The sequence below is a fragment of the Amblyomma mixtum genome, chromosome 7, assembly GCF_055824585.1.
Source record: "Amblyomma mixtum isolate Tamu chromosome 7, ASM5582458v1, whole genome shotgun sequence".
Taxonomy (NCBI): Eukaryota; Metazoa; Arthropoda; class Arachnida; order Ixodida; family Ixodidae; genus Amblyomma; species Amblyomma mixtum.
This window is the reverse complement of record NC_143018.1, coordinates 65653752-65681109: the sequence shown is the minus strand read 5'-3', so window position 1 is coordinate 65681109 and position 27358 is coordinate 65653752. Positions and strand designations below refer to the sequence as shown.

Sequence of the window (27358 nt, the reverse complement as noted above, 5' to 3'; positions counted from 1 at the left end):
CTCTCGTGACAGTATTCCTGACTGGGGCTAGTTCCGCCCTCGAAATGACGAAGACAAGATGTAGCCACTCTCTTGGTTTTTGGTTTTTGAGGAAAGGAAATGGCGCAGTATATGTCTCACATATGTCGGCGGACACCTGAACCGCGCCGTAAGGGAAGGGAGGAAGGTAGGAGTGAAAGAAGAACGAAGAAAGAGAAACGCAATTCTGCAAACTCAAACTGGGATTCCGTTGCAACCCGGACGTGTGGTGTGCTGCTCTCACATTACTAAACGAAGCTCGTTTCTCGAATCGTGTACTATGCACACCACCCCGTTAATATTTCTATCTCATGTTTAACATGTTTAGTGCAATCTCCTCGGTGACCGCATTTAGGTTGAGGCGACATTAAAAATGGTCGCTCCCTGAGGCTTGTTCAAAAACACCAGTTTCCGGCGAAGCTAACTTGAATTCAGCCCTTGTTGTTGTTGTTGTTGTTGTGACTGACAGAAGGATGAAAAGGAAATTGCACGGGCCTGCTACTGGCTCTAGACAAGCCACCACCGCTGCCACGTGCAGATAGAGGAGAGGTAAGAGATCAGAGGAAAGAGAAAAAGGCAAGAAAAGACGCGCGTCGCAGCAACAACTGCGTCCGCCGGAGCGGACGCTGCTGAAAAAATCTAAGCGGCCGAAGCCGCGCTCGTCGAAGCGAGGACAGATACTCCATTTTGAATTCAGCCCTTCGCCGTGTCGTGTCTTTTATATATAGACGAGGGGGAGCTTATATGCGTCGGAACATCTTAACGATTAATGGCGAGGCGCTCATTACATGAATAGAGTAGTACTGCTCTGTGTTGTCCTGCCTTCTATTGTCGGCTCAAGGCTGCATCTTAGCTTAATCATGATCGAACTCGTGCGCTGTATAGAGAAGTGTGCTACCCTGTACACTATAAAGGGAGACGTTATCTGTATAGGGAAATGTTTTGAACTAATAGAGGTTGATTAAACCTCTGATCTTTCTGCAGTAGCCTGTTGGTTGTTCCGGGCCTTGTGTGCAGTGTTCTTTTCGTTCTCTCGCAGTCGTTCCTGGATCGAATGACGAAGACAACAGGGTCGATATCGTACCTGCACCTTTTCTGCAGCCAGGGTCTCGCTACGCAGGTAACGTGGCTTTCGGTGGCCATGCTTAGTCGCATAGGCGTGCGCCGGAGCATTTAGTTAATAAACTTAACCTCACTATCCTTTTCGGACCAGCATTGAAGTTCTGTTGTTCTATGCTTATTGCGTTGTAATGCTCCACTGCACTACTCAAGCACATTTTCTGACTGGAAATAAGTCTCGGTTAAGACTTCGGTACTGTTTCTTTCGTGGCTCTGTAGAGCTACGGTCGCGTCGGGAAAAGCGGGGGCGTAGAGCCAGACCTCGGGCTCGAAAATTGATGACGTCATTTTGCAGAGATGTTGCAGCTTTGCTTTAAAGCGATAGCGTCGCGTTCCGCGGAGAACCCGGTGTTTTATCCGGCATGTCGAGAAAATGCTGATTGGTTGACAGTCGTGACGTCACACGTGGAGCTGCGGATTGAAAAGGGATTAAAAACATTGCAAAAATTGTAACTATAAGGTCACAGCATGACTCAAAAGTAGTTATGACAAGTAAGAGTGCAAATTATTCGCACTTAAAAGCAGATTGGGGTGAGATGGGAATCAAACCCGTGTTCCTTGGATCTCAAGTCGGACACTGTACCCCTAAGCCACGGAGGCATGTTCGACTTATTGGGTGTCTTATCCGAGAGTGTCCGTGTCTTCGAAGTGACATGCAAAGACGACCGCAGGTCGCTGAAGGGGCCCTTTAACTCTATAGTCCTATTCTTAAGTATGAGCTTAAGTGTCCGCCGAATTTTTCACTCCACCTACTGCTGCAGGCAACTTCAATGTTCCGTCTCCATGGTACCATCCCAGGCGCACGAGCGCAGTGCCTACGCGCCCAGCGCCGCGCCGCGACAAGCGTCGGAAAGCATACGCAACTCCATGGCCTGTCGCCTCTTGTCGCTGATACTCGCGCTCAGCTCGCGAAGGGCCGTACCGGATGCCGAGAAAACTGCGTTCTCTGATTGGTGTACACCGACTGCAAACCAGCGAGCCACTTCCGGCGCGAGCGCGGCGCAATATGACATGGGCAGATAGCTACCAAACGCTCGCGTCTGCGCCTCGCGCATGCGCAGACCGGCTCCGGCGTACGCTGGCACGCGTAGGCGCTGCGCTCGCGCGCCTGGGATGTGCCCATGGAGGTGTGCGTACGCTGACGCGCTCAGGCGTTGCTAACCCTCTTTGAGCATAGCCAGCATCATCGCTTCTCGCGTGCTGTGTTTACGAGAGCAGCGAAATATTAGTATCGCGTGAGGGTGATCGTATTCGTGGTTCTGGATGCCCCCCTATACACACTCGATTCCATCCCTACACATCACGTGCCTTGTAAACAAGGCACGCGAGAAGCAATGATGCTGGCTACTCTCAACGTGGGCGAGCAACGCGTAAAAGCGTGAAGATGGCAGATAGAACAGCACCAAGGCTGTCATGCAGTGAGGCGAAAGTAAGGGGTGGCAACCATGACCGATGGTGAGAAGAGTCCGATAAATATTGCTGAGTGAAATTACAAGGAAGCGGGATATTAATTGGGTCGTATTTTGCATTTTTGCAAATATTATCTAGGTGTGAAGTTCTCGGCCGTATACGCAGCATAACGCACTTTTACAGCGTTAACTCTACTGGTCGCGTTTCGAGCCTCCAAGTTTGGTTTATGGGTGTTTAACGTCCCAAAGCGGCTCAGTCTATGAGGGACGCCGTAGTGAAGGGCCCCGGAAATTTCGACCACCTAGGGTTCTTTAACGTGCACTAACATCGCACTGTACAAGGGCCTCTAGGATTTCGCCTCCATCGAAATTCGTCCGCCGCGGCCGGGGTCGAACCCGCGTCTTGCGGTTCAGCAGTGTTGTGACCGTACTTCTAGCCACGTGGGCCAGACCAGTAGCAACCATGAATATTCATCGAGGCCGACAACCCCGCGACGACCATGGGAAGTGGGATGCTTGGAATGCCCCTCCGAGCCTCAGCGGATTAGTGTAGCAAGAATGCCAGGGGCCATTGTCAACAATAACCCCAGCGAAATTCCTTGAGCCGAGGTATTGTCCGGGCGACCACAGAGGAGGCTACGGGCCGGCGCCGGTCACGCTGGCGGATAATTGAAGAATTCTGTGGCCCCGACTCGCGTTCTGGGAAATCGGCGGGGAAGCAAGTTTATTCACCTGCTGGAGGACTTCGGGAGATTCCTTTCCCGCAGGGCTGGATGAGGCGGCAACTCCCCCTCTCATCGACCCCGCTGCGAGAGAGAGTGGAAAAGCTCGCACCTGCCCAGCCGTGGGCGGTAACAAGAACGTCCCCTTCGGTCCATCGGATTGGACAGTGCTCGTCGACCATTATTCCCCAGTCAGGGATCTGGGGAAACCGGACGATATTTAACTCGGCCGTGAGTGTGGCCAAGAGAGCCTGCTAGCTCCAGTCGACTACGGTTGACGAAGACGTTCCCCTTCCACTGAGAGCCATTCTCAGTCCTGCTTTGTAAATAATGTAAATAAGTGTATAAAGTTTTCGTTACCTTCCTCCGAACCCAGTCTCCCTACTCCTCGTCCAATCACCGGTCACCGGCCATGCTACCCGGGCCGCAACAACTGGTTGGCAGTCGTGGAATCGTCTGCGTGGTGTCCGTGCTCGGGTTTTGGTGAGTGTACTGCCTTCTCTCCTTGAGTATTGCCAGGCTTAGCATTTGTGCTGCTCTTCCTGGTAGTGTAAGTTGGTTGCAGTAGCCTGTTTGGATTTAAACCTTGCGCTGCACCAACACCATCCTTGAGAGACTTGCGATTACATTGTTACCGAGCACATAAGGGCAGTCATGGACTGGCGAAAGCTGCGTAAGATGGACCTGATCTCCTTATGTGGGGAATTAGGGATTCATTGTGGGATAACTATGAAGAAGTTGCAGGTTGTCAGTGCGATAGAGGCCCTCGGTTTTGAGGATGAGGAGATAGTGGAGCACTGGGAGGAAATCAAAAGAAGAAAGGAATTGGAGGAACAAAAAAAGAAAGAGGAATTGGAGGAACGAAAAAGAAAAGAGGAATTGGAGGAACGAAAACGAAAAGAGGAATTGGAATTAGCGGAACAAAAGAGGAAAGATGAGGTGGCGCGAGAAATGAAGCAACTAGAGGTGAAGCTAGCTGAAGTTCAGGCAGAAGCAGCAAAGGCGGAGCGAGAAACGCGAAAGCTTCTGAAATGGCGAAGGGCTCGAGATCGTTTGAGGACTTTTCGAAGAGGCGAAAGCTTCAGAACTTTCCTCGAGAATTTTGAGCGAGTCTGTACGGAAGAGGAGCTAGATCAGGGCGAATGGTCAAGGATGTTGCTGGCTATCCTCCCTTGTGAGGTCAGCGCCGTATTAGCGCGACTGTCCGATGAGGATGCCGACAACTATGACATAGCAAAAGGTGCCCTCTTCCGTTTCTTCGGCATACGTATGATGGTGGAGTGTAAACGTCAAAGTGAAGATGCAGCTAGGGACACAACAGTTGCGCAAGACAGCAACGACACGGCAGGTATAAGCGTAGAGAGAAGTGCCGGTTCAGCAGAAACAGCGGCAGGACCGGTCGATTTAAAGGCAGAAGAAAAGGATTGTTGCACTACCAATCATAACAAAGGCACAAGCGATCATTTGGTTAAACACTCTGACAACAAAGAAATGTGCCACAGTGCAATATCGAACCCTCAGAGTCATGCCGATTTGAAAGGGAAGGTCGAGGCAAAGGCAGCTCAGGGTCAGATAGGGTGCGAAAAATTTCACCAGAATGCAGCTGGTTCGGCACTCGAGAAGGGTTCTTTGAGAGTAGATGACGACAGAGTCGCAGCGGCCAGCGACAGAACGCCAGACAGTGAAGCACCGAGCTCAGACAAAATCACTGAGGCGTGCGAGTTTTCAGAGAGGTCGTTACCTGGCACTGACTGTAGGGCTCAGGTGGTTTCCCTACGCGAGGAAAATTCCGCACGCGATGAGCCTCCGGGAATTACTGTGTTGGCTTTTGGCGCTGCGGTGAGGGCCGGCACCTTAATACGTGACGGCACCACAGTACCAGAAGGCAGTCGCGCACTGAAAGTGACAAGTGAAAGATCGATTGCAAGCGAGGAATGCGCATCAGCGCTGCATCAAAACAAAGGTAATTTCAAGGATGAGGGAACAACGGCCGCTCGCGACCGAACACCCGAAAACGAGTGGTGGTCGAAGGAAATCGCAGGAGCGGTGGATTTTTCGGAGAGACCGTCACCTGGCACTGCGAGGAAAGCGCAATCGGCTTCGCTGAACGGCGAGAAAAATCGTGAACATGACGGGCCTTTGGAAATTGATGCTGCGGTGAGTGCCAGCAGCTTAACACGCGACGGCGCCGCGATAACCGGAAACGCACGATACAGATGCGCTAGGGTAGCCTCGAGAAAGCGTCGGCGCGCAAGGAAAACTAAGGTGAACGGTTGCGCTGAAATGAAAAAGGTACGGGTCATAAAGCCCGCGAATTTGAGGACCGGCCAACCTTGTAACTTTGCAAAATTGCAACCGCGGCGCTCAAGAGTTCATAAGCGTCGCATTAAAGCCGAGGTAACTAGGCGTGCGCAGTCGGGAGGTAAACCACCTGCTCCATTGTGGGACCGCAGCAGGGGTTGTCAGGAGACATGTGACACCCGATGCTGGCTGAAGAAAAAAACGCCCGGCTACCGGACAAAAGGGCGTCGAAGAGCGCGCGCGGGTCAGACAGAGACGAGGCATGCAGGGTACCGGGAGAGGGGGAAGCGCCTCTCTCGTGTAAAGCTTTTTCAGCGCTGCCCGGGCTTTGCATGCCAGTCGCAAAAAGACGGAACTAATCAGCCCCGCAGCTTTTTGGAAAGCGTAGCTGGTAGAACGGCAGCCCGACCACGCCGAGCGCGGCTGAAGTAAGGTATTTCAGGAATACATGCGTCTTGTATTTGCTGTTTTTTTTATTCATGTACGGCAGAGAAACGGAAACGAAGTGTTGAGCTTTTATGCCTGTGTAGGATTTTGTACTTCGTGTTTTCTGGCCGTAATGATGTAGCTTAAAGACGCTTGCTAATTTTCAGCGTAAAAGAGTTTCTTTTTTTTGGTGTGACACCATTGGAGGTTTTGGAATGGATAGTTGCAGTGTGTGGATTTTGTGTTAGGTATAGATTAGCGCTTGAGAATACGTGAATAGTAGTGGAGCTCTACTGTCTCCTCGTCTAATCTATCGAGGGCCGTTGGTCTGTGAATCGCAACGGCAGCTGTAATTTCTCCAGAACAAAACCTGTTTCCAAATTGAAAAAAAAATGCGGTGGCATTAAATCGCCCGCATAGGTAACGTTCATCGCCCGCAGCTCACCCAACCAGACCGCCTGAGGGGGGGAGCCAAAAAGGGGAGTACATTGAGCAGCACAGCTTGAGGCCTTGTTCTTTGTTTTGCCTGGCACGACTCGGGAGAAGGGTGGTGCTCTTGCCTTGCCGGGGTGGGGGCATGGTGCAGATTTGACCACTAATGCTCTACCTGAGACCCTTGGCCTGCAGACACCGGCCCTTGGATCACCCAGGAAACAGAGGACCTGCCTGGCTGATGCGGCCTCTTCAGAGGACAGCGAGGAGCTGTAACCCCTTTCGAGGCCTCTACCTGGCGGCGGACGAGCTGTTGTGACCGTACTTCTAGCCACGTGGGCCAGACCAGTAGCAACCATGAATATTCATCGAGGCCGACAACCCCGCGACGACCATGGGAAGTGGGATGCTTGGAATGCCCCTCCGAGCCTCAGCGGATTAGTGTAGCAAGAATGCCAGGGGCCATTGTCAGCAATAACCCCAGCGAAATTCCTTGAGCCGAGGTATTGTCCGGGCGACCACAGAGGAGGCTACGGGCCGGCGCCGGTCACGCTGGCGGATAATTGAAGAATTCTGTGGCCCCGACTCGCGTTCTGGGAAATCGGCGGGGAAGCAAGTTTATTCACCTGCTGGAGGACTTCGGGAGATTCCTTTCCCGCAGGGCTGGATGAGGCGGCAACTCCCCCTCTCATCGAACCAGCTGCGAGAGAGAGTGGAAAAACTCGCACCTGCCCAGCCGTGGGCGGTAACAAGAACGTCCCCTTCGGTCCATCGGATTGGACAGTGCTCGTCGACCATTATTCCCCAGCCAGGGATCTGGGGAAACCGGACGATATTTAACTCGGCCGTGAGTGTGGCCAAGAGAGCCTGCTAGCTCCAGTCGACTACGGTTGACGAAGACGTTCCCCTTCCACTGAGAGCCATTCTCAGTCCTGCTTTGTAAATAATGTAAATAAGTGTATAAAGTTTTCGTTACCTTCCTCCGAACCCAGTCTCCCTACTCCTCGTCCCATCACCGGTCCCCGGCCATGCTACCCGGGTCGCAACAGCAGCCAAGCGCGCCTCCCAGTTACGCTGATCCTACGGATAAAATACACGATGGCGGCCTCCGTAACAACGACGTTATATCCCAGTGGTTGCCATAGTAACCGAGGTGTTTACATAATGGAATAAATTAATCAGCGTTTCGGGCAGCATAAACGTACTAGTTAAGTTAGTTTAGCTGGCGACAGGAATTCGAACCGGCGACCTATGTTAGTTGTGTTAACGTTCGATATTCGATCGCTGCTTCAGTGTCGATCGTATTTTTTTTTACAATTCTGGCCTTCTGTTTCTGAGCGTTAAGTTCAATTTTAATGTAAGCATTTTTCCCAAGTAATATATGTTACGGAGAGCAGATTAAAGCTTTTGTATTACTCATGAACGCCACGTCATTGTTCAGCTCTTTTGCTACTTTGGCTGCGCGTACTTTGGCTGCGCGTACTTTGGCTGCGCGTACTTTGGCTGCGCGTACTTTGGCTGCGCTGAACATTTTCCGTTGGCCCGGAGAAAAGCCAGTGGTTTAATCCCATCTTACGGGGTTATTACTCCTCAGACGAGACCCTACGACTGGCGAACCCGTTCAGTTAGAAGGCGCGGATTCTAACGGTGGTTCTAAAGAGCTACACCGATATGAATGAGTATTTTGCCCATAAATGACTCGTCGTGCTTAACTGGGACCTGCTTTCAGTCACCCGCCTGGCTGCTGAGGCTGTGAAGCAACAATGAATGTCGCTTCACTAATCCTTAGTCTGCGGAGCATCCGTACCCGCGTCCTCGGCCTGCTTGCCGGGACCGGCGATCGTGGAGCTCCTTCTCGCTGGATGAATGTTTCATTCATTCATTCATTCATTCATTCATTCATTCATTCATTCATTCATTCATTCATTCATTCCAGTTCTTTTCATTAGCCATCGCGGGGGCTCAGTGGTTATCGCGCTCGGCTGCTGACCCGGAAAGACGCGGATTCGATCCTTCCCGCGGCGGTCGAATTTCGATGGAGGCGAAATGCTATAGAGGCACGTTTACTGCGCGATGTCAGTGCACATCAAAGAACCCCGGGCGGTGGCAATTAACCGGAGCCCTCCACTAAGGCATATACCATAGCCTGAGCCGCTTTAGGACGTGAAATCCCATAAACCAAGCCATCTTTCCTGTTTTCTTATCTCAGGGCACAGATACAGCAAACGTTCTCGAACATCAGTAACCGCCGCTATGACCTCTACTGTAGCTGTTTGTTACAAGAAAAAATTACTGTAATCGCTGCTGGGCGCCGAATTTGTCTTTATTGAGCTGTATCCATGAGTAATCGCCAGAAATAGCATGGTGCAAAAGTCTTACAAAGTATTTCAATAATAAAGGATATTAATGGTGAGATGAGCACACCCGTAAAGCTCCGTAGAGGATAAATTGAACTTGACCTCTATCTAGAGATTAGAGTTCTAACGGCAAAGAGGCTACGTTCTCTGAGAACCGAGCTTTCATAAACAAGAAAAGTCGAAAAAATGAAGTGCAGATAGCGCCACCATCGGTCGTTTTTGCAAAAAGAATTGCTGCGTCATCAAGAAAGTTGCTGCGTGAATTGCCGACACGACGTTATGCCGCCGTCCACTTCCAAACAGTAGTCAGTATTTTTCGGTGTATACGCGAGGTGTTTGTATCGAGCGTCGTAAGAAACTCGGCTTTTGAATCCAATTTTGGTCAGATGTTTTAGGGAAATCCCCCAAGGTGGAGTAGATTTGTAATAAATGAGTAATTACTCATTGGCGTCCACCCGAGCGCAGCCAAACGGCTACAAAAGAAAGCTTTCTGAGAAACTTCGCAGTTAAAGAAAAATTCGTACAGAAAATTTAAGCAAAAACATCGGACCAGGGCGAATTATTCTTTAAATGGGAAGTGTCTGAGAAAGCTGTATAGCTTTCCTTTGCAGCCGTTTGGCTGCGCTTGGGTGGATGTCAATGTATAATTACTCCTTTATTATGAATTTAATTTTCTTTTGGAAAAAAATTGGGCTGCCGAAAAAAAATTGCGAAAATTGATACTATGGCTCCTTCTGGAAGTCGTGCATATGTGGCTTTAATTATTAAAATCACTTTAGAATCCCAGTTGCTTTATTACACAATTGTTGAAGTACGGAGTGCTGAGCTAGTTGGTGCATGGCAGGGTTGAACAGCGCACACAGGATGAGGACAGAGAAAAGAAGCGACAAGACAAGAGCGCAGACCCAGTGCTCGTGTCTTGTCGCTTCTTTTCCGCGCTGTTCAATCCTGCTAAACAATTGTTGCTGCGTTCCTAGTTTGGACAAGTCTTTACTATTTCGGCAGGCCCTGCCGCACCGTACGAGCACCCACACCCTCCACCACAGTACGGGCTTTCGCACCAGTGGTACCGTTTGTCGCCCAGGCCAGTCTATGAAGGTAAGTGTACTGTTGCCTGGTGAAATTCAGCATAGACAAGTGTGCACGACTGCAACTAATTATTCCATCAATAGCCTCAACTTTGATAACTGCACGATAAAAGTTGTAAGTAAAAAAAAAAAGACCAGTTGAAATCAGCATGGAGACGAAAAAAAAATAACTTGAAGGAAAGGTTAAATCATGGGACACGCCTCCGCAAGCCGAGCCCCATTGAAGTAGTCCTCCTTCCCCGTTTCCTGGTTCACGCCAGAGTCGGCCCCACAAATCGCTGTTCTATACATGATGCCCCTTCATTACAACGCGGCTCGGAAAATGAGGTTTACCATGGCGCAAAGATAGGAACAACGAACTTACCACACAGAGGAGAAACGACGCAAGGGTTACCCGTTGTCGTGTCTTCACGCCGTTCGTTGTCTTACGTTGGCTATTGCCATCGAGCTATGCAACAACTAGGTCAGATATACATAAATTTGCAACGGTACGGGACCCCAGTTCAACATAATGAGAGTTTAGTGGGTCTATTAAGCAAGCCTAATCTAGAATGCGCATCGTTGGGAGGCACAGCCTTTTTCAAAAGTTTAGTGCCCAGATGTTAGCTTATAAGCCCTACTGTGGGGTTCCGGTAGCATTTCTGGCAGTCCTGCCCAAAGGAGGGGGCAAGAGCCGATATCTTCTTACCCTCAGGAGATTTGGACCGCTGAAGAAACATTACGAGCCGCACAGTGCGGCACAGAAGCAAACCCCCTTGGCTCTAAACTTTTGACAAAGGCTGTACGGTAGCGGGCTTGATTGTTGTAGACTTGCCGCAAGCTTCGTTCTCCGGCGTTCACCTGAGCTCTTCTGTAGCCGAAAATCAAGCACCTCCGACGGTATCCAAGGAAGCAGGCTACGGTTCTTTGTGATGGTCAGATGTTCTGGGGGATCCCCCAAGGTGGAGTAGATTTGTAATAAGAGAGTAATTACTCATTGGCATCCACCCAAAGCTACCATACGGCTACAAAGAAAAGCTATACGGCTTCCACATAAACTTCTTACCTAAAGAAAAATTCGTCCTAGCACTGGGTTCGAACCCGGGACCACCGTTTCACCGGAGCAGTAGCTCTAGCAACTGAGCTTACCTGGGGCGGCTAGCACAGTTCCTTGTGATCATTCCGGTTGTTAACATTGAACTCTTTCTCTCGTCCCCTGAAGTGAAAACCTTCAAATGCGACTTCGAGCACCACGCGTGCGGCATGCGCAACCAAAAGATCATCGGGCCTCATTTCAAGCTCGTCAGGGACAATGTCGGCAACCGACCCGGTAAGTGCGCCAACTTTTTCCTCATTTTCCGCTAAATCTAAAATGATTGTGATTGTTTGTTTGGCAACGGCCTGTCGAAGGAAAGGGCAACTCAGTTTCATGCAATTCGGGCTCAGCGCAGTTTATTTAGCGAAGTGAAGGTGACGGAAAAGCCCACTCAATTCTATTCAGTCGTAACAACCAATCATATCGACGGCTTAGCCGAACTGCAAGGAATCTTCGCCATTGAACAGTGCTGAATGGTTTCACTTTTACTGATATATTCTGTGGGCTCCAACTCCCTAGAACCGGCACCCATCTTCGGGTGTAACCACGACACCCTGTAAATGTTATCTGAGTGAGTAGTCTCACATTCGTTTAGCTAGTTTGCAATAGACAAATTAGTGTTTTTGCAGTTCAGAAGAGGAAACTAACGCCGCATAGGCCCGAAGAAATTAGATGCTATATAGAGGAGCTGTAAGCTATAAGGCGGCTGTAGAATACAGGCAGCGTTGACGGTGGACTTTCTCTGCTACTTTCTTTCTCCTATAGCAGGATGCGGCTTAAAAAAAAAACAGCAGTTGCTAACACTTGGCGGTGGTCCGCGGCGTCCTGTATTACTCCGCTGGCCAATCGCAGCAGTAAACGAAATCGGCTTTTTAATTATTGCCGCCGCGGTGGCGCAGTGGTTATGGTGCTCGGCTGTTGACCCGAAAGACGCGGGTTCGATCCCGGCCGAGGCGGTTGAATTTCTTTGGAGGAGAAATTCTAGAGGCCCGTGTACTGTGCGATGTCAGTGCACGTTAAAGAACCCCAGGTGGTCGAAATCTCCGGAGCCCTTCACTACAGCGTCTCTCATAGCGTGAGTCGCTTTGGGACGTTAAACTCCATAAAACCAAACCTAATTTTTGACTATATCAAATAATCCAAGTATCCAATTTCTACAGCTCGTATTTTTTTTCCTTGTGATAACCTTCTTGCGATAAGCTGCTGACCCGAAAGACGCGGGTTCGATCCCGGCCGCGGCGGTTGAATTTCTTTGGAGGAGAAATTCTAGAGGCCCGTGTACTGTGCGATGTCAGTGCACGTTAAAGAACCCCAGGTGGTCGAAATCTCCAGAGCCCTTCACTACGGCGTCTCTCATAGCGTGAGTCGCTTTGGGACGTTAAACTCCATAAAACCAAACCTAATTTTTGACTATATCAAATAATCCAAGTATCCAATTTCTAGAGCTCGTATTTTTTTTCCTTGTGATAAGCTTCTTGTTTAGGTAGCAAGAAAGGTTTAACCAGCGGAGTGGTTATTCGTCGTGAAGAAATTCTGTGCGCGGAGGCTGAATGGGAGTAGAGCTGCACTGCAGACTTAAATTGTATCCGATTCACAGCATTCTGCCGCACAAGAGTTAGCAGGTTTCACCTCGGCGGCCGGGAGCCTCAACCGCCTCGTTGGCAAAAAACGGCGCTGCGAAAAGGAACAATGAAGACAGGACTGGCGCTGTCCTTGTCCCTTGTCGCACTGCTGTTTATTTTTTTTTGTCTATTCTAACTCGCTCAACTCTCCTCTTTACAACGGTCTCGCATAAAACGTATGACGTCAAAATTCTATGAAGATACGTTTACCGCTTTTAATACCAGTATAGAGTGGCGCCTCGTCCACTTTGATGCCGTAGTAACTTTGAACTGCCGGTCTATTGTCTCCATTCTACAAGGTTAAAAGTGGGAGTGCAACAAAGCTATTTTTTCGTCTGAGGTCATAGTGAAAACAGCCTCTTTATCCCCTTCATTTTATTTTTGTGAAGTGAGAAGGTGTTGCTGAAATGTAATGCCAAAGTCCAGGAAGAAAATTTTTACGTGGGGGCTGGCCTTCCATACCAACCACTTTCGACACGAAAACGGATAGAAAAAAATGGCGTAGACCATTAAGCCCCGTCTTAGGGGTATGACGCAGTAGCTTAATGGGTTAATTACCGTTTATGCAAAACGTCATTCTCAACTTTGCATTCATAGATTCCTGGAAGTCCTGATACCTCTCCTGGCACTGTGGTGCAGCGGTTAAGCGATGCGCCGCTGCCCTGCGATGTCAGGTGCTCCCAGCGGTGGGCCCTGTTGCTGTTCCCGATCGACCACTCATTAATTTAACGCCGCCTACCAAGTTGGGCAGTTTGCTCACTATCCGGTGGACAGGTTGCGATGACGCCTCAAGGTCGCATGACCTAGGTGGCCAATCTGCCTCCTGGGTTGCTCTCTGGGCACCGCAGCTCCGACAACACCGGCATCAAATTTTGTAGACAACGGGCCCTTTAAAGCTGTCGCCTTAATATTCCTGTCACGAAACACCTGGGCAGAAAAAGTCCACTGGAGCGCAAGTATCCTGCGTGCGCGCTGTTCGCGCGGTCGATGGAATCCTCCGGGCAGGAATCAGCTGGCCCGTACCACAATTATGGTTCCAATATTCTCCGCTTTGGCGCAGGCTACTACATGGCGGTGGACTCCCAGAGCATTCCGCCCGGCGTGTCCCGACTCATCACACCGTACTTGCCGGGCCACCCGAACGCACTCGTGTGTCTGCAGCTGACGTACGCCGTGTACGGCCCGGGCGCCGAGCGCATCCAGGTGGTGGCTCAGGACGTCGGCAACCGGCCTCTCTTCACGCTCGAGAAGGACGGCCACTCCTGGAGGACGTTCGGCATCAATATGACCGTCCATCAGGACGTGCGGGTGAGCCACGATCCCTGCTCTGTACAGTGTAGCAGCTACAACAGCCTTGCCGTCCAGCCGTAGCGGTGCCTGTTTACAGCGTTCGGTTGTAAACAACAAAAATGGCTGAACTTCGGCCAGTGGCACGGAGTGAATGCTTACGGATTTCGCATAATTTAACAAAAATTGCCGCACGATTAGGTTACTTCCTAATGCTCAATATGAGCGCAGCTCATCAGCTGTTTCAGCGTTTCGATACATTGAGACAAAGAATTCGATAAAGACATGTATGTACAATTACAGACAGCTTGTCATTTTTCGCACATTTCCCTTCTTCAAAAAACACTCCACTAACAGTTCTTGATTGTCGTGAAGAAAGCTTTGTGGTCGGAGAAATAGATGGATATATGCTCGACTTGCTGCACCAATGCCAAAGCCTCGTTCTCAACGGCGAGGTCTATGCAAGTATTTCGCGAGACAGCCGTGGGAGGCGTTACGAGCGATAGGAACGGAATGTTCTCCCGCATAAGCGGTGAGAAATTCCTGTTTGTCTATATATCTACATTAAAGGCCCCACCAACACTGCCACCCTGGTAGGTGGCAGTTAATGGTTGATCGCGAGAGTTCGCTCACCGTTGTCAGCGATAACGCTTGCAGCCCACATCTCTCTCTTTCTCTCTCATGACCCCACGTACCTATAAGCGCAATTCAGGTATCCGCTGACCCAGGGGGCCAGTTGTGCGCACTTCCTTTCCTTAAAATGATCGGAGCATAAACTTTGTCGACGCCAACGTCAACACAATGAACGCCGACGGCCTATGGATTCAGCGCCGCGTTTTAAGCATGAAATGCTTTTAGCTCCCGTTGTCGGCAGTGTGGTGACGTCACGCCGAGACCGAGAGCCAACATCCGGGCACTGAATTCAACTCATCCGGGCACTGAATTCAACTCATCCGGGCACTGAATTCAACTCATCCGGGCACTGAATTCAACTCATCCGTGCACTGAATTCAACTCATCCGGGCACTGAAACGAGAACATCCGGGCACTGAAACGAGAACATCCGGGCACTGAATTCAACTCATCCGGGCACTGAATTCAACTCATCCGGGCACTGAATTCAACTCATCCGGGCACTGAATTCAACTCATCCGGGCACTGAATTCAACTCATCCGGGCACTGAATTCAACTCATCCGGGCACTGAATTCAACTCATCCGGGCACTGAATTCAACTCATCCGGGCACTGAAACGAGAACATCCGGGCACCGTACGAGATTTAACGAGATTTAACGAGAATCTTTAAGCCTCCTACAGGACCAGCATACACGCGCCGGTAGCTTCGTGCCGAACGGGTGGTGGCGTTCCTCCCTTCCTGTACGGTGCGGTTCAGGTGTCCACCGAGATGACAGAATTACTGCGCGATTACCTTTCCTCAAAAAGCCTTGCGTTCAAAGGGCAAGGCATCGCGCCGAACGGGTGCACGCCGTTCCTCCCTTCCTTTACGGGGCGGTTCGGGTGTCCACCAAGATGACAGGGAATTACTGCGTAATTTCCTTTCCTCAAAAAGCCTTGCGTTCAAAGGGCAAGGCATCGCGCCGAACGGGTGATGCCGTTCCTCCCTTCCTTTACGGGGCGGTTCGGGTGTCCACCAAGATGACAGGGAATTACTGCGTAATTTCCTTTCCTCAAAAAGCGTCGCGTTCGAAGAGCAAGGCAACGCGCCGAACGGGTGGGTGGTGGCGCTCCAGGGACTGATGGGCTAAAGCCCCTAAGGGGCTTTATGATGGGCAGCGCTACAACTCGCTGTCGCGTTCCACTCCTACAGGCGAAACTTAAGCGTCATTAATTAGCTGTTGATTAGTATTTATCCATTAATCAGTAATTAGTCACTAATTAGTAATTTGTCATTACTTCGTCATCAATTATTTGTGACGTAATCCAGTGGTGACGTCACCAGTGTCACATAAGCAAAGTGGTGCGGAAAACGCTTTCGCCTCTTCGCACTTAAGACAGTTTCGAACGCGCTGCATATACATTCTTGTCAGGCCTGCGTCTCGTCGTGTCCGCGTACGCTGCGGCATCGTCCTTCATTTCGTGCTTACTCTACTCTCGGTTACGGAGAGGCAGATTTTTTTTTGGCACAACGTTGTCAATACCTGCAGCCCACACCTCTCTCGTCACACACGTACCTATAAGCGCGATTCAGGTGTCCACTGACCCAGGGAGCCAGTTATGCGCACTTCTTTTCCTTAAAATGGCACAACGTTGTCAATGCCAACGCATGCAGCACACATCTGTCACTACCGCCACGTAGCTTAAAGCACGACTGAGGTGTCCACTGTTTCAAGAGGGCAGTTATGCGCCTTTCCTTTGCTCCATTGGTTTCTCAGCTTAAAGCGCTACTAAGGCGTCTGCTGGTGGTGACAACGGACAACGGCGACGCCGCGAAACGCAGAAACGGTCGCCAAAGAGCTGCACTCTAAAAAGAAAATGGCGAACCGCTTGACGCGTTATTAAGCATGAAATGCTTTTAGCTCCCGTTGCCGGCAGTGTGGTGACGTCACGCCGAGACCGAGAGCCAACATCCGGACACTGAATTCCACTCATCCGGGCACTGAAACGAGAGCATCCGGGTACCGTACGAGATTTAACGAGACTCTCTAAGCCCTCCTACAGTACCGGCATACAAGCGCCGGTAGCTTCGCGCCGAACGGGTGGTGGCGTTCCTCCCTTCCTGTACGGTGCGTTTCGGTTGTTCACCGAGATGACAGATAATTACTGCGCCATTTCCTTTCCTCGAAAAGCCTTGCGTTCAAAGGGGAAGGCATCCTGCCGAACGGGTCGTGGCGTTCCTCCCTTCCTGTACGGTGCGGTTTGGGTGTCCACCGAGATGACCGAGAATTACTGCGTAATTTCCTTTCCTCAAAAAGCGTCGCGTTCAAAGGGCAAGACAACACGCCGAACGGGTGGTGGCGTTCCGTGGACTGCCTGGCAGCGCTACAACAGGCTGTCGCGATCCACTCCTAAAGGCGAAGCTTAAACATCATTAATTAGCAGTTAATTAGTATTTAGTCATTAATCAGTAATTAATCACTAATTAGTAATTTTTCATTACTGCGTCATCAATTACGTGTGACGCAGTCCAGTGGTGACGTCACCAGTGTCACACAGGCAAAGTGGTACAAATAACCGAGGAATGAAAACAACGATTACGAAGATGAAAGGCAAAGAGAAACCGGATACAGCTGACAAGGCAGGGCGGAAGAGATTCCCCAGACACTCACAGGAAGCGATTGCGTCCACATGGACCAGTGCACAGTGTGGTGTGGTGTGGTGTGGTGTGTTGAACACTAGACCCATTTCAAGATTTTGACTAGTACCATCTACAACCAATGTGTTATGTCCGTAAACATTTCATGCTTACTCTACTCTCGGTTGTGGGAGAGGCAGAGATTTTTTTCGGAAGCCTTCGCGTAAACTGTACAGCCGCAGCCGATGGGAAGTTTCAATTCTGGACAAACAAGCCAAGGACCGCACAAGAATATCAGATGACAGAAAACAGATCGCTGTATGCCACAGAAAGCTCGCTGTTTGCCGTGCTTCGGAAACGAGTGCAGCACGTGCGATCATGCCCACGACGGTACACATTGGTTCGGCATGATAATAATTTCACGTGAACAAATTTCTCAACTTTCCCGCAGTACATGAATTGGCCAACCAAGCCACATTTCAACCGCCAGTCTGAGTCCACGCCGTCCGTAATCCGTTAATTCTCAATTGGTATGGCCTGAGGAAAGTTGTAATTTCATTCCTAATTTGTCCGCCTTGAGTTAAGTTCTCGGTGGTCAATGTCAACATAACAAACGGTAAATTGCTAATCTAAGTAATATGCCGAAAGGTGCACGTTTCGTGTGCTCTGGAGCATTCTAAACGCTTACAACAGAAGTTCTTCTCTAAGAAACACATATCATTGTGACGTTTGTTGTGCAGACAAGGGTAGGGAAGTGAGGGGATCGTTCCGGCATACATAAGGAAGCCAGCAGTCATCGAAGCGAATTAAACCATATGAGAATGTTTTCTTTATTTGTGGTGTTGATAAGTGAGAAATTAATAGTGCACTCACTTCATCAATTAATCCATAAGAAACGAGAAGAACCAACTACATGCCACGAGTGGGGTCCAAACCCACGACCTCCGTATGTTGCGTACGGTGCTCCACCAAGCGTGCTAAGGCGACGGCTGTCCAATCTTCTATGTGTTCCCCCCAATTGGAAGATTCACAGTTAATAATTCCTTCTGGCGATGTAGGTATTATAAATAAATTAATACTGAGATCATAGGTTCGGATACCTCGCCGCGGAGGCTGTGGTTACGGCGCTCGGCTGCTGACCCGAAAGACGCGGGTTCGATCCCGGCTGCGGCGGCTGAATTTCGATGAAGGCGAAATTCTAGAGGCCCGTGTACTGTACGATGTCTGTGCACGTTAAAGAACCCCAGGTGGTCGAAATTTCCGGAGCCCTTCACTACGGCGTCTCTCATAGCCTGAGTCGCTTTGGGGCGTTGAACTCCAATAAACGAAACCAAACCCTAGCTTCGGATACCACTGACTGGAGGTCATATTTTCTTGTTTTTAATTAATTTCCAGTTTTAACATGAGTGCGCTAAGAAGTAAAACCATTCCAATGTGCCTTCACCAGTGCTGATGACCGTTGTCTTCCTTAATATGTACCCTTACGGTCAGTTCTCTGTGTTTGTGTGTGTGAGAGAGAGAGAGAGAGAGAGAGAGAGAGAGAGAAACATTATTGTAGGAGGAATTCGGGGCACGCCCCAGGGTCCCCGCACGACCCCACTGCACTGAAGTGTTTATGTTCCTAAGGTCCATAACACTGGCAGCCCGGCCGGTGGCGATGGTCTGCACGGCCGGGTCCTCCGAGCGCAGCAGTCTCCCAGTCCTCCCAGGTCTTGAGGTTTTCTAGGTCCCGCGGGGGAGGGTCCGCCGGGCAGAGGGGGAGAGAGAGAGAGAGAGAGAGAGAGAGAGAGAGAGAAACTTTATTTCAACAGGAATTCGGGGCACGCCCCAGGGTCCCCGGAAATGATGTGGAGCTTCAACGAGCGCTGACATAAAATAGCACGTGGGCGCCTTTTGCGTTTCGCCTTCATCGAAACGGGCCCGCCGCTGATACTGCGTCTCAGTAACCGATCACCGGATTCGAACCCGGCCACAGCGGCCGCATTTCGATTACGACACAAGCATGAAACTGCGTGTGTTAAACTTGAAATGTTTGGCTACTTTTCTGATAAAAAAAATAGTTATATGAACTTAGCTTGAAGATTGACGCAGGGAGTAGTGTGTAGAGAGAATTTATTTAGAAAGTTCTCGACTGCTCACCAGTTCAGAAGAAAAGTTGGCTCCTTTAATTAATCATTCAGTGCATAATTGATCGTCGCGTGTAGTGGCATGAGTTGACAGTTCGAGCGTTCGACCGCCCCTCCATCGCACTGTACGAGTGCTGTACTCGATTTCATATCAATATTGGATAAAAAAATAGCCGCAGTTGGAAAGGCTCATGGTAGGGAATAAAGATGTGGTGTTAATGCGGCGACAGTCAAGTGTGAAGCGTCAACGATAGCCAGTAAATTGAACTGCCGTTCACGCCGATGCTTCCAAGCAGCGTCCCGAGAGAGAGAGAGAGAAAACTTTATTTACACAGGAATTCGGTTCACGCCCCAGGGTCCCCGCACGACCCCACTGCACTCAAGTGTTTATGTTCCGAAGGTCCATAACACTGGCAGCACGGCCGGTGGCGATGGTCTGCACGGCCGGGTCCTCCGAGCGCAGCAGGGTCTCCCAGTCCTCCCAGGTCTTGAGGTTCTCTAGGTTCCGCTGGGGAGGGTTCGCCGGGCAGAGGGAAATGATGTGGAGGGAAGAAGCGAAGGGTTCTGGCCATAGGGCGCATGCCGAAGTGGGGAAGGAGGGATGACAGTGGGCTAGGTTAAGGGGTGAGGGGAGTCTGTAGTCGGCGCCAGAGTGTTGCGTGTTCGTTATCCAGGGAGGGGTGGGGCGGGGTGTAGAGCTGGCGTGAGGCTCTGTATGCCTGCGTCAGTTCGCTGAATGAGTGCATGCGCTCCTTCATCAATCCCCGATCCGAGGTCACCTGTGACGTACACAGCGTATTAAGAGCAATTCCAGCCAATGTAAAATTTCTTTGCAGTTGACCTTTAAGACTAATAACGAGTCAGTAGAGCATTTTGCTCCTCTACCAGCCGCCTTTTGGCACTGGGGATGGTTAACACTTTTAGGGAGCTTCGGGAGGCCCACCTCAACAACCAATACACTCGTCTCACAAAGACAGGGTCGGGTCGCCGCCTTTTAGCCCGACTTCACATCCAGCACACTCAATTCACAGAGGAGAGATGCCGCCTTTCCGTACACTGGAGACGCGCCCTCCACGTGCGGCCTCTCCCCACCAATATGTCCAAAGAGGATCATAATGGCAGGCGCCTGGCGCGTGCGGAAGCCTTGGACCGCCATTTTCGGAGCAAACCAGGAGTCTTCTACGTGGACGCGTCCGGCCCGGACCCCAGGGGATGGTACACGGCCGCGGTTGTCCACGAGGGTAAAACAGTAGACGCCCTTACTTTCAAGGCCCAGTCAGCAATTCACGCAGAAGAGGTTGCCATCGCTTTGGCAGCCTCTCACACCTCCTCCAAATACATAATCACCGACTCGCGAGGGGCTTTCCGTAACGTCACGCAAGGGTGGGTTACTCCCCTAGCTTATCGCATTTACCAAACTTGTAGCCGAGACTCGGATCCCGCGTACCGATCTCTCGTTTGGGCTCCAGGTCACCAAGGCGTCCACGGAAATGAGGCAGCCGACGCCGCCGCCCGCGCGCTCTCTCTCCGGGCATTTCCCACGGGACCCGACGCCGACCAGGACACTGATTTCAATCCGATTTATACTTTTAAAGAAATATGAGAGTATTACGAATCCACGCACCAAACTCTTCCCACCCCGTGCAAAGGGCTGGAGAAGGTCAACGAGCGGGTACTCCTGCGCCTGCTCACCAACACGATGTTGTGCCCGGAAACTCTGCAAAATTTCGATCCTCAATTCGACGGGCGGTGCTCACACTGTGGGGAGGTGTCTGACACTTACCACATGGTGTGGGCCTGCCAGCAGAACCCATCCCTACCCCCTATCCCAAACCCCACCCGAGAGGACTGGGAGGCGACCCTGTCCGGTTGCTGCACCCTCGAGGCCCAAAGGGCCTTAACGCAGCGCGCCCGGGCTGCGGCAAACGCCAATGGGGTACCTGTCTAGGCATCTCACCTAGTGGTTGTAAGGGCGTGACCCTTCAGGTCACGACCCCCAACACCTCTCCCTATGATTTAATAAATGTTTTCACCACCACCACCAGAAATGGTGAAAAAAAAAAATTGCTTTGAGGAAAGGAAATTGCGCAGTAACTCCTCGGTGGTCACATCAACCGCGCCGTGAGGCAAGTGATGGAAAGGAACTGAACGAAGAAACAGAGAAAGTGGTTCGACCACCAGAGGAACTTCAACGAGCGCTGACATAACATAGCACGTGGGAGAGAGAGAGAGAGAGAGAGAAACTTTATTGTAAGAGTAATTCGGGGCACGCCCCAGGGTCCCCGCACGACCCCACTGCACTCAAGTGTTTACGTTCCTACGGTCCATAACACTGGCAGCCGGGTTGGTCGCGATGGTCGCCTTTTGAGTTTCGCCTTCATCGAAACGGGCCCGCCGCATCCGGGTTCAAGAGCGGATACTGCGTCTCAGTAGCTAATCACTCGGATTCGAATTCGGCCACAGCGACCGCATTTCAATTTACGACACAAGCATGAAACTGCGTGTTAAACTTGCAATGTTTGACTACTTTTCTGATTAAAAAATAAATTTATATATAAACTTAGCATGAAGATTAACGCAGGGAGTGGCGTGTAGAGAGAATTTATTTAGCAAGTGTTCGACTGCTCACCAGTTCAGAAGAAAAGTTAACTCCTTTAATTAATCATTCAGTGCGTAATTTACCGTCGCGTGTAGTGGCACGAGTTGTACAGTGCGCTGGAGGGGCGGTCGAATGCTAGAACTGTCGAGTGCAGTGAGTAACTCCAACATTGAAAAAAAATTCAGGGGGCACTTTGGCTGTGTAAAGTGCGTAGAGGCGAAAGCGTTTTCCGCACCACTTTGTTTCTGTGGCACTGGTGGCGTCACATGAAATTGAGTACTGATTACTAAGTGATGACAAATCACTAATCAATGGTTAATTACTGATTAATGCCTGAATACTAATTAAATGCTAATTAATGAGGCTTAAGCTTCGCCTTTAGGAGTGGAACGCGACAGCGTGTTGTAGCGCTGCCAGGGAGTACATGGAACGCCACCACCCGTTCGGCGCGATGCTTTGCCCTTTGAACGCTTTTTGAGGAAAGGAAATGTCGCAGTAATTCTCTGTCATCTCGGTGGACACCTCAACCGCACCGCAGAGGAAGGGAGGAAGTGGGAGTGGAAGAAGAAAGACAAAGATGGCCCGTAATGAAGAAAATGAATGTATTTGAGGAAAGGAAATTACGCAGTAACTGTCTCACATATCTCGGTGGACACCCGTCAAAATTCAGGGGGCCACTTTTTTTTACCTAAAGTGCGGTCACTGATGTGTGGTTAAGATGTTAAGCTTCGCCTCTAAGACTGGAACGCGACAGCGTCTTGCAACGCTTCCAGGGAGTCCATAGAACGCCATCGCCCATTCGGTTATACGCCTCGCTCGTAGGTAAATTGGTTTTTGATGAAAGGAAATGCATCTGTCTCTCATATCTCGGTGGACACCCAAACCTCGCCGGAAGGGAAGGGAGGAGGATGGGAGTGAGCGAAGACACCGTATTCACTAGACGCACCTTTGTTCTTCCCAAACCATCGAGCTGGCATGGCGGAGTGGGTAGCATGCTCGTCTCGCCCTCCGGAGACCGGGGTTCGATTCTCGAGCTCGACGAATTTCCTGCTCGGTTTTATTTATTTATATGGCCTGACTAGAAAAGTTAATTAGGCTAATTGATTAATTAAGCAATTAACTAAGCTCAGGCCCACTTACTTGGAGCATCACTATACGATCCCTTCAATTGGTTGCATGGTTACAAGCCAAAGTACAATTGGCCCCGTTTGAAATTCGCGCACTGTAACGTCAAGACCGTTTCGACCAACTGAAAAGCGTGACATTTTCTGTCGACAACTGCTGCTTACAACGATGAGACATTAAAGGCTTTCGCCTTAAAAGGAAGTAGTAGCTGCTGGAAAGGCAAACTCCTGGCAGGGAATAAAGATGTCTGGTGTTAATGCCGCGACAGTCAAATATGGAGCGTCAACGAGAGCCAGTTAATTGCACGGCCGCTTACGCCGGTGCTTCCGAGCAGCGTCCCGAGCAAGTGCTCCCCGAGATAAGCGAGCGATGTGCTGGTTCAGCCTTGTCAACGCGTCGCGTGTTCGCTGGTGGTGGTGGTGGTGGAAACTTTTATTGCCAATGATGTAAATCGTGGGGGCGAAGCCCCCTACATGGCACTTGGATGCCTCCTCAATGTGAGGAGGAGGCACCCTTACAACGCGAAGGATAGCCCCTGGAGCGCAATCCTTCTGTGAGCGCTGGAGATGATCCGGCGCTGGTCTTGAGCGGACGAGCTGGTCAGAAGAGACTCCCAGTAAGACTCCGCCGCGGTTGGTGATGGGGGATGAGGGAAGGTGGGGCATGTGAGGAGGGTGTGTAAGAAGTCTCCTGGTTTGCCGCAAAGTTTGCATGATGACTGGAATTGGTCTGGGTATCGGGCATGCAGCAGTACTCGTATTGGGTATGGAGCAGTTCGGGTTTGTAGTTGTCGCCAATGTGCAGCCTGCGGTATGGTGAGGGATGGAGCTGGGGGTGCGTATTCCCTTCGTTTGTCTCGGTAGTACGAGAGAATATCACGGAAGGAGAGCAGGCGCTCCGAGGCTCGTAGAGGGGGCTCGACTCCTGCCCGGAATGTGAGACCTCGGGCTAGGGAATGAGCCTCCTCGTTTCCAGGGAGGCCAGCGTGTGCTGGCGTCCAGATGAGGGTGATGAGGCGCCGGGGCTGCCAGAAACGTAGTAAACGAGCAGCGGTGCTGGATATGTATCCCTTCGCATAATTTAAAATTGCAGATGGAGCAAGACAGTCCGATGGTCCGTGCGTAATTTTGGGTGAGGGTGGCTGCTTCCTGTAAGGTGTTTTCTATGTCTCCGTCACTGCCGTGAGTGGTCCACAGGGTGATATCGTCGGCATAAAGAGTGTGCTTCAGGTGGGGAATAGTGGCCAATTTTAGGGCGAGGGGGATGAGGGTAATGTTATAGAGAAAGGGGGAAAGGACGGACCCTTGAGGGGTGCCGGTACTCTGAAGCGTGTAGGAGGGGGAAGACAGAGGGCCGAAGTGTATCTCAGCCGTGCGGTCAGTGAGGAATGCTTGAATGTAGGCATACGTGCGCGCACCCACATTCAAGGGGGATAGAGCAGTCATGATCGCCTGATGTTCAGTGCGATCAAAAGCTTTGGAGAGATCTAAAGCTAAAACTGCCTTAGTGTGACCCGGAAGAAGCGGGTCGAAAATGTCGTGTGAGAGTTGCAGCATGGCGTCCTGTGCGGATAGATGGGGGCGAAATCCTACCATGCTGTGCGGGTAAAGATTGTTGTCCGCCATGTGACTTGTGAGTCTCGCTAACACAACATGCTCTAGGAGCTTCCCGAGGCATGAGGTTAGCGAAATCGGGCGAAGGTTTTGAAGTGTAAGTGGTTTGTTGGGTTTAGGTATGAATATTACCTTCGTGTGGCGCCAGGACTGCGGTAGGTTACCCTCCTTCCAGCACTGGTTGAAGTATTTCGAAATGTGGGTGATCGATTGGTCATCCAGATTACGGAGCATGGAGTTTGTGATTTGGTCTGCACCAGGTGCAGAGTTGGCGCGGAGAGTCAGGAGGGCCGCTCTGACTTCCGTCTCCGTGATGTCGGTGTCGAGTGTTGGATTTGCTCGTCCTGTGTAGTGCGGTAGAGGTATGGGGCCGCCTGGAGATGTGTACATGGTTTGGAGTGTGTCTAGAAGGGTGTCGGGATCGCCAATGTGTTAATGTGTGAGGCGTGTCACGTGGTGCTGTGTTGCTGATTTGGTGCGCGTGGGGTCAATGAGGTGTCGGAGGAGTTGCCATGCACTGGACAGGTTTCCGGCGATGCCGGCACATATCTGTCCCCAGTTGGATCGGCAGAGCTCCTCAGAGTGCTGTTGTATTTGTGTCTGCAGCGCGGCCAGCCGCTTCTTAAGCGTTCTGTTGTGTTTGTTGCCTTTCCAGCGTTCTAGGATGCTGTGATAAGCCTCCCAGAGGTGGGCTAGGCGTGTGTCAAGGGTCGGTGTTTCGGTTTTAGTTTCAATGCCTCGCATGTTGTGGTGAACGTCATGCTTGAGTGACTGCACCCATTCGTCGATGTCTGCGATGGGAGTGTCTGGGAGGGCGGTGCGTGCAGCGCGAAATGCATCCCAGTTAATGAATTTGTGTATTGTATTTGCGTGACGGGGTGGTTTGTACGGGACAGTGATTTGTATAATATAATGATCACTGCCCAGTGTATGTTGTGTTCTGCTCCAGGTAACGCCGCGGATACAGCGGCTCAGCGTCAGGTCAGGACTGGTGTCCATGCTGACACTGTTGCCGATCCGCGTAGGCGTCTGAAACGTGTTGTGCACAGTGAGTTGGAGGTTCTGCAAGAGCATCCAGAGCCTGCGACCTCGATGTGTCGTGGTTATGTATCCCCAGTCAGTATGCTGACTGTTGAAGTCCCCACCGATGAGTAGGGGATGTTTCCCTGCTAGATTGTGTAGCTTTCGCAGAAGTGATTCTAGCGGGGCCATCGGCAGGGACGGGGGGTGGTATATGTTTGCTATAAATATAGAAGGAAGTGAATCTGTGGTGTATAAGTTCCGTGATCACGCAGGGCGTCTCGGACGTGATGTAATGAGTTTTGTAGGTGAGGCTGCGGTGGATGAGTGTGGACGCCCTGGGTGTGTTAGTTGTATCCGAGTGTGTAGATGTGTAGCAGGGGAGGGTTTCCCGGTGTGCAGTCCCCTGTAGAAGTAGTATGTGGGGCGGGGTTGTGATGGTGGGAAGGAGAAGTTGCAGAGGCGTGCGCTTTGCCCGGAAGCCGCGGCAGTTCCAAGTTAAAATGGGTAGATAATTAGTGTTCCCCCCGCCATATTGGATGGTGGGGGGATTGAGGATGGAAGTAAGACGGGTGTCAATTGGTATGTGTGGCTCAGGATAGGTGGTTTGTGCTTGCGGAGGAAGGATGGTGGGAGTGGAGGGGAGTAAAGTTGTGCCGGTGGTGTTGGTCCGGTGGTTTCCAGCAACTGGATGCACCGCTTGAAGGGCTTCTCGATGAAGTGACTTCAAGGCGAAGCGATTCACGGAGAAACGAAGAACTTTTATACAGGCTATTTACAGATGGGTACAAGATTCAGTACGGTCGAACTATCCGCGGCCGGCCTAGCCGACCGCCTTCACAGAGGCGAGGGACAACACGTCCCAACAGTCGAACTGGCGCGCCTTGCACCAGCTGTCAACGGCCGCTACTCCGCGCTCGGCCCGACCGAGCGCCGGACAGCCACGAGTAGCTAGAGCCAAAAGCCCTCGGGCGCGGGTCTCCTCAAGAGTCCACTACGATTTTTCCCGCGGCCCTTTCCACACGCAAAAATAAACAGTGCTACAGCTTCCCGCCTGACATCAGTTTTAACGAATAAGAAAGCTCAGAACTGATGTCAGCGCCTTTTTCCTCACCCCGAAATTCCTCCCTACTTGGCTGCGCAATCCTCCGCCAAGTGGAGCGGAGGCGCGCCAGACGTGTGGGGCCAACGGAAACTTTCAGCTCCTAACCGTGCTGGCCTAGTATACCGCCCGTCGCGTAACGCGACGAAACCGAGACCGTTCTCGCTTGTTTATGGCCGGCGGCTTCTCCCCCCCGGGAGGCAGGATTCCGGGAAGATGGGGGACAGGAGCCCAAGGTCGATGTCGGCAGAGAGCCCCGCCATCTGGAGTGGCAAGGGAAAACGCAAGAACGAACGGGGAGACCAACCGAAGAGCATGGGCGTTCGAGCCGCTCCTCCCCTTCCAACGGCACGCACTAAAACAAAACAAACAAAACGAAACAAAACGGGGCGCGCAGCCTAGTCCACTCTCCTCTCGCGGAATGTTCGTAACACATGTACAAAAAGAGGCGGCAGCGTGCCGAACCCTACACCTTCCCCCCAAGACTCGGCTAATCTATTAAGAGATAAGCCGAGGCAACAAACAACACAAAGGGTTCGGCAAGTATAGCAGTTCAGTACATCGGCACGAGTAAGCTGCAGGAGCCTGTGGGCCAGCATGCCGCGGCCTTTCGTCACACACTTCACTGATACATGCTAGAGAGTCCACTAAACAAACACACACA

At 51.0% G+C, this 27358-nt stretch overlaps 1 protein-coding gene across 5 annotated transcripts in view; it reads left to right on the top strand.

Moving 5' to 3' along the window:
- Nucleotides 1–27358, top strand: part of LOC149336347 (uncharacterized) — a 63180-nt gene that overhangs the window by 17786 nt on the left and 18036 nt on the right. For all 5 annotated transcript variants that reach the window (XM_089552840.1, XM_089552839.1, XM_089552843.1 and 2 more), the window contains 4 exons: nt 1058–1138; nt 9790–9882; nt 11074–11181; nt 13630–13877. In XM_089552840.1, the coding sequence (XP_089408966.1) occupies nt 1058–1138; nt 9790–9882; nt 11074–11181; nt 13630–13877 (530 nt within the window). The remainder of the gene's footprint in view (nt 1–1057; nt 1139–9789; nt 9883–11073; nt 11182–13629; nt 13878–27358) is intronic.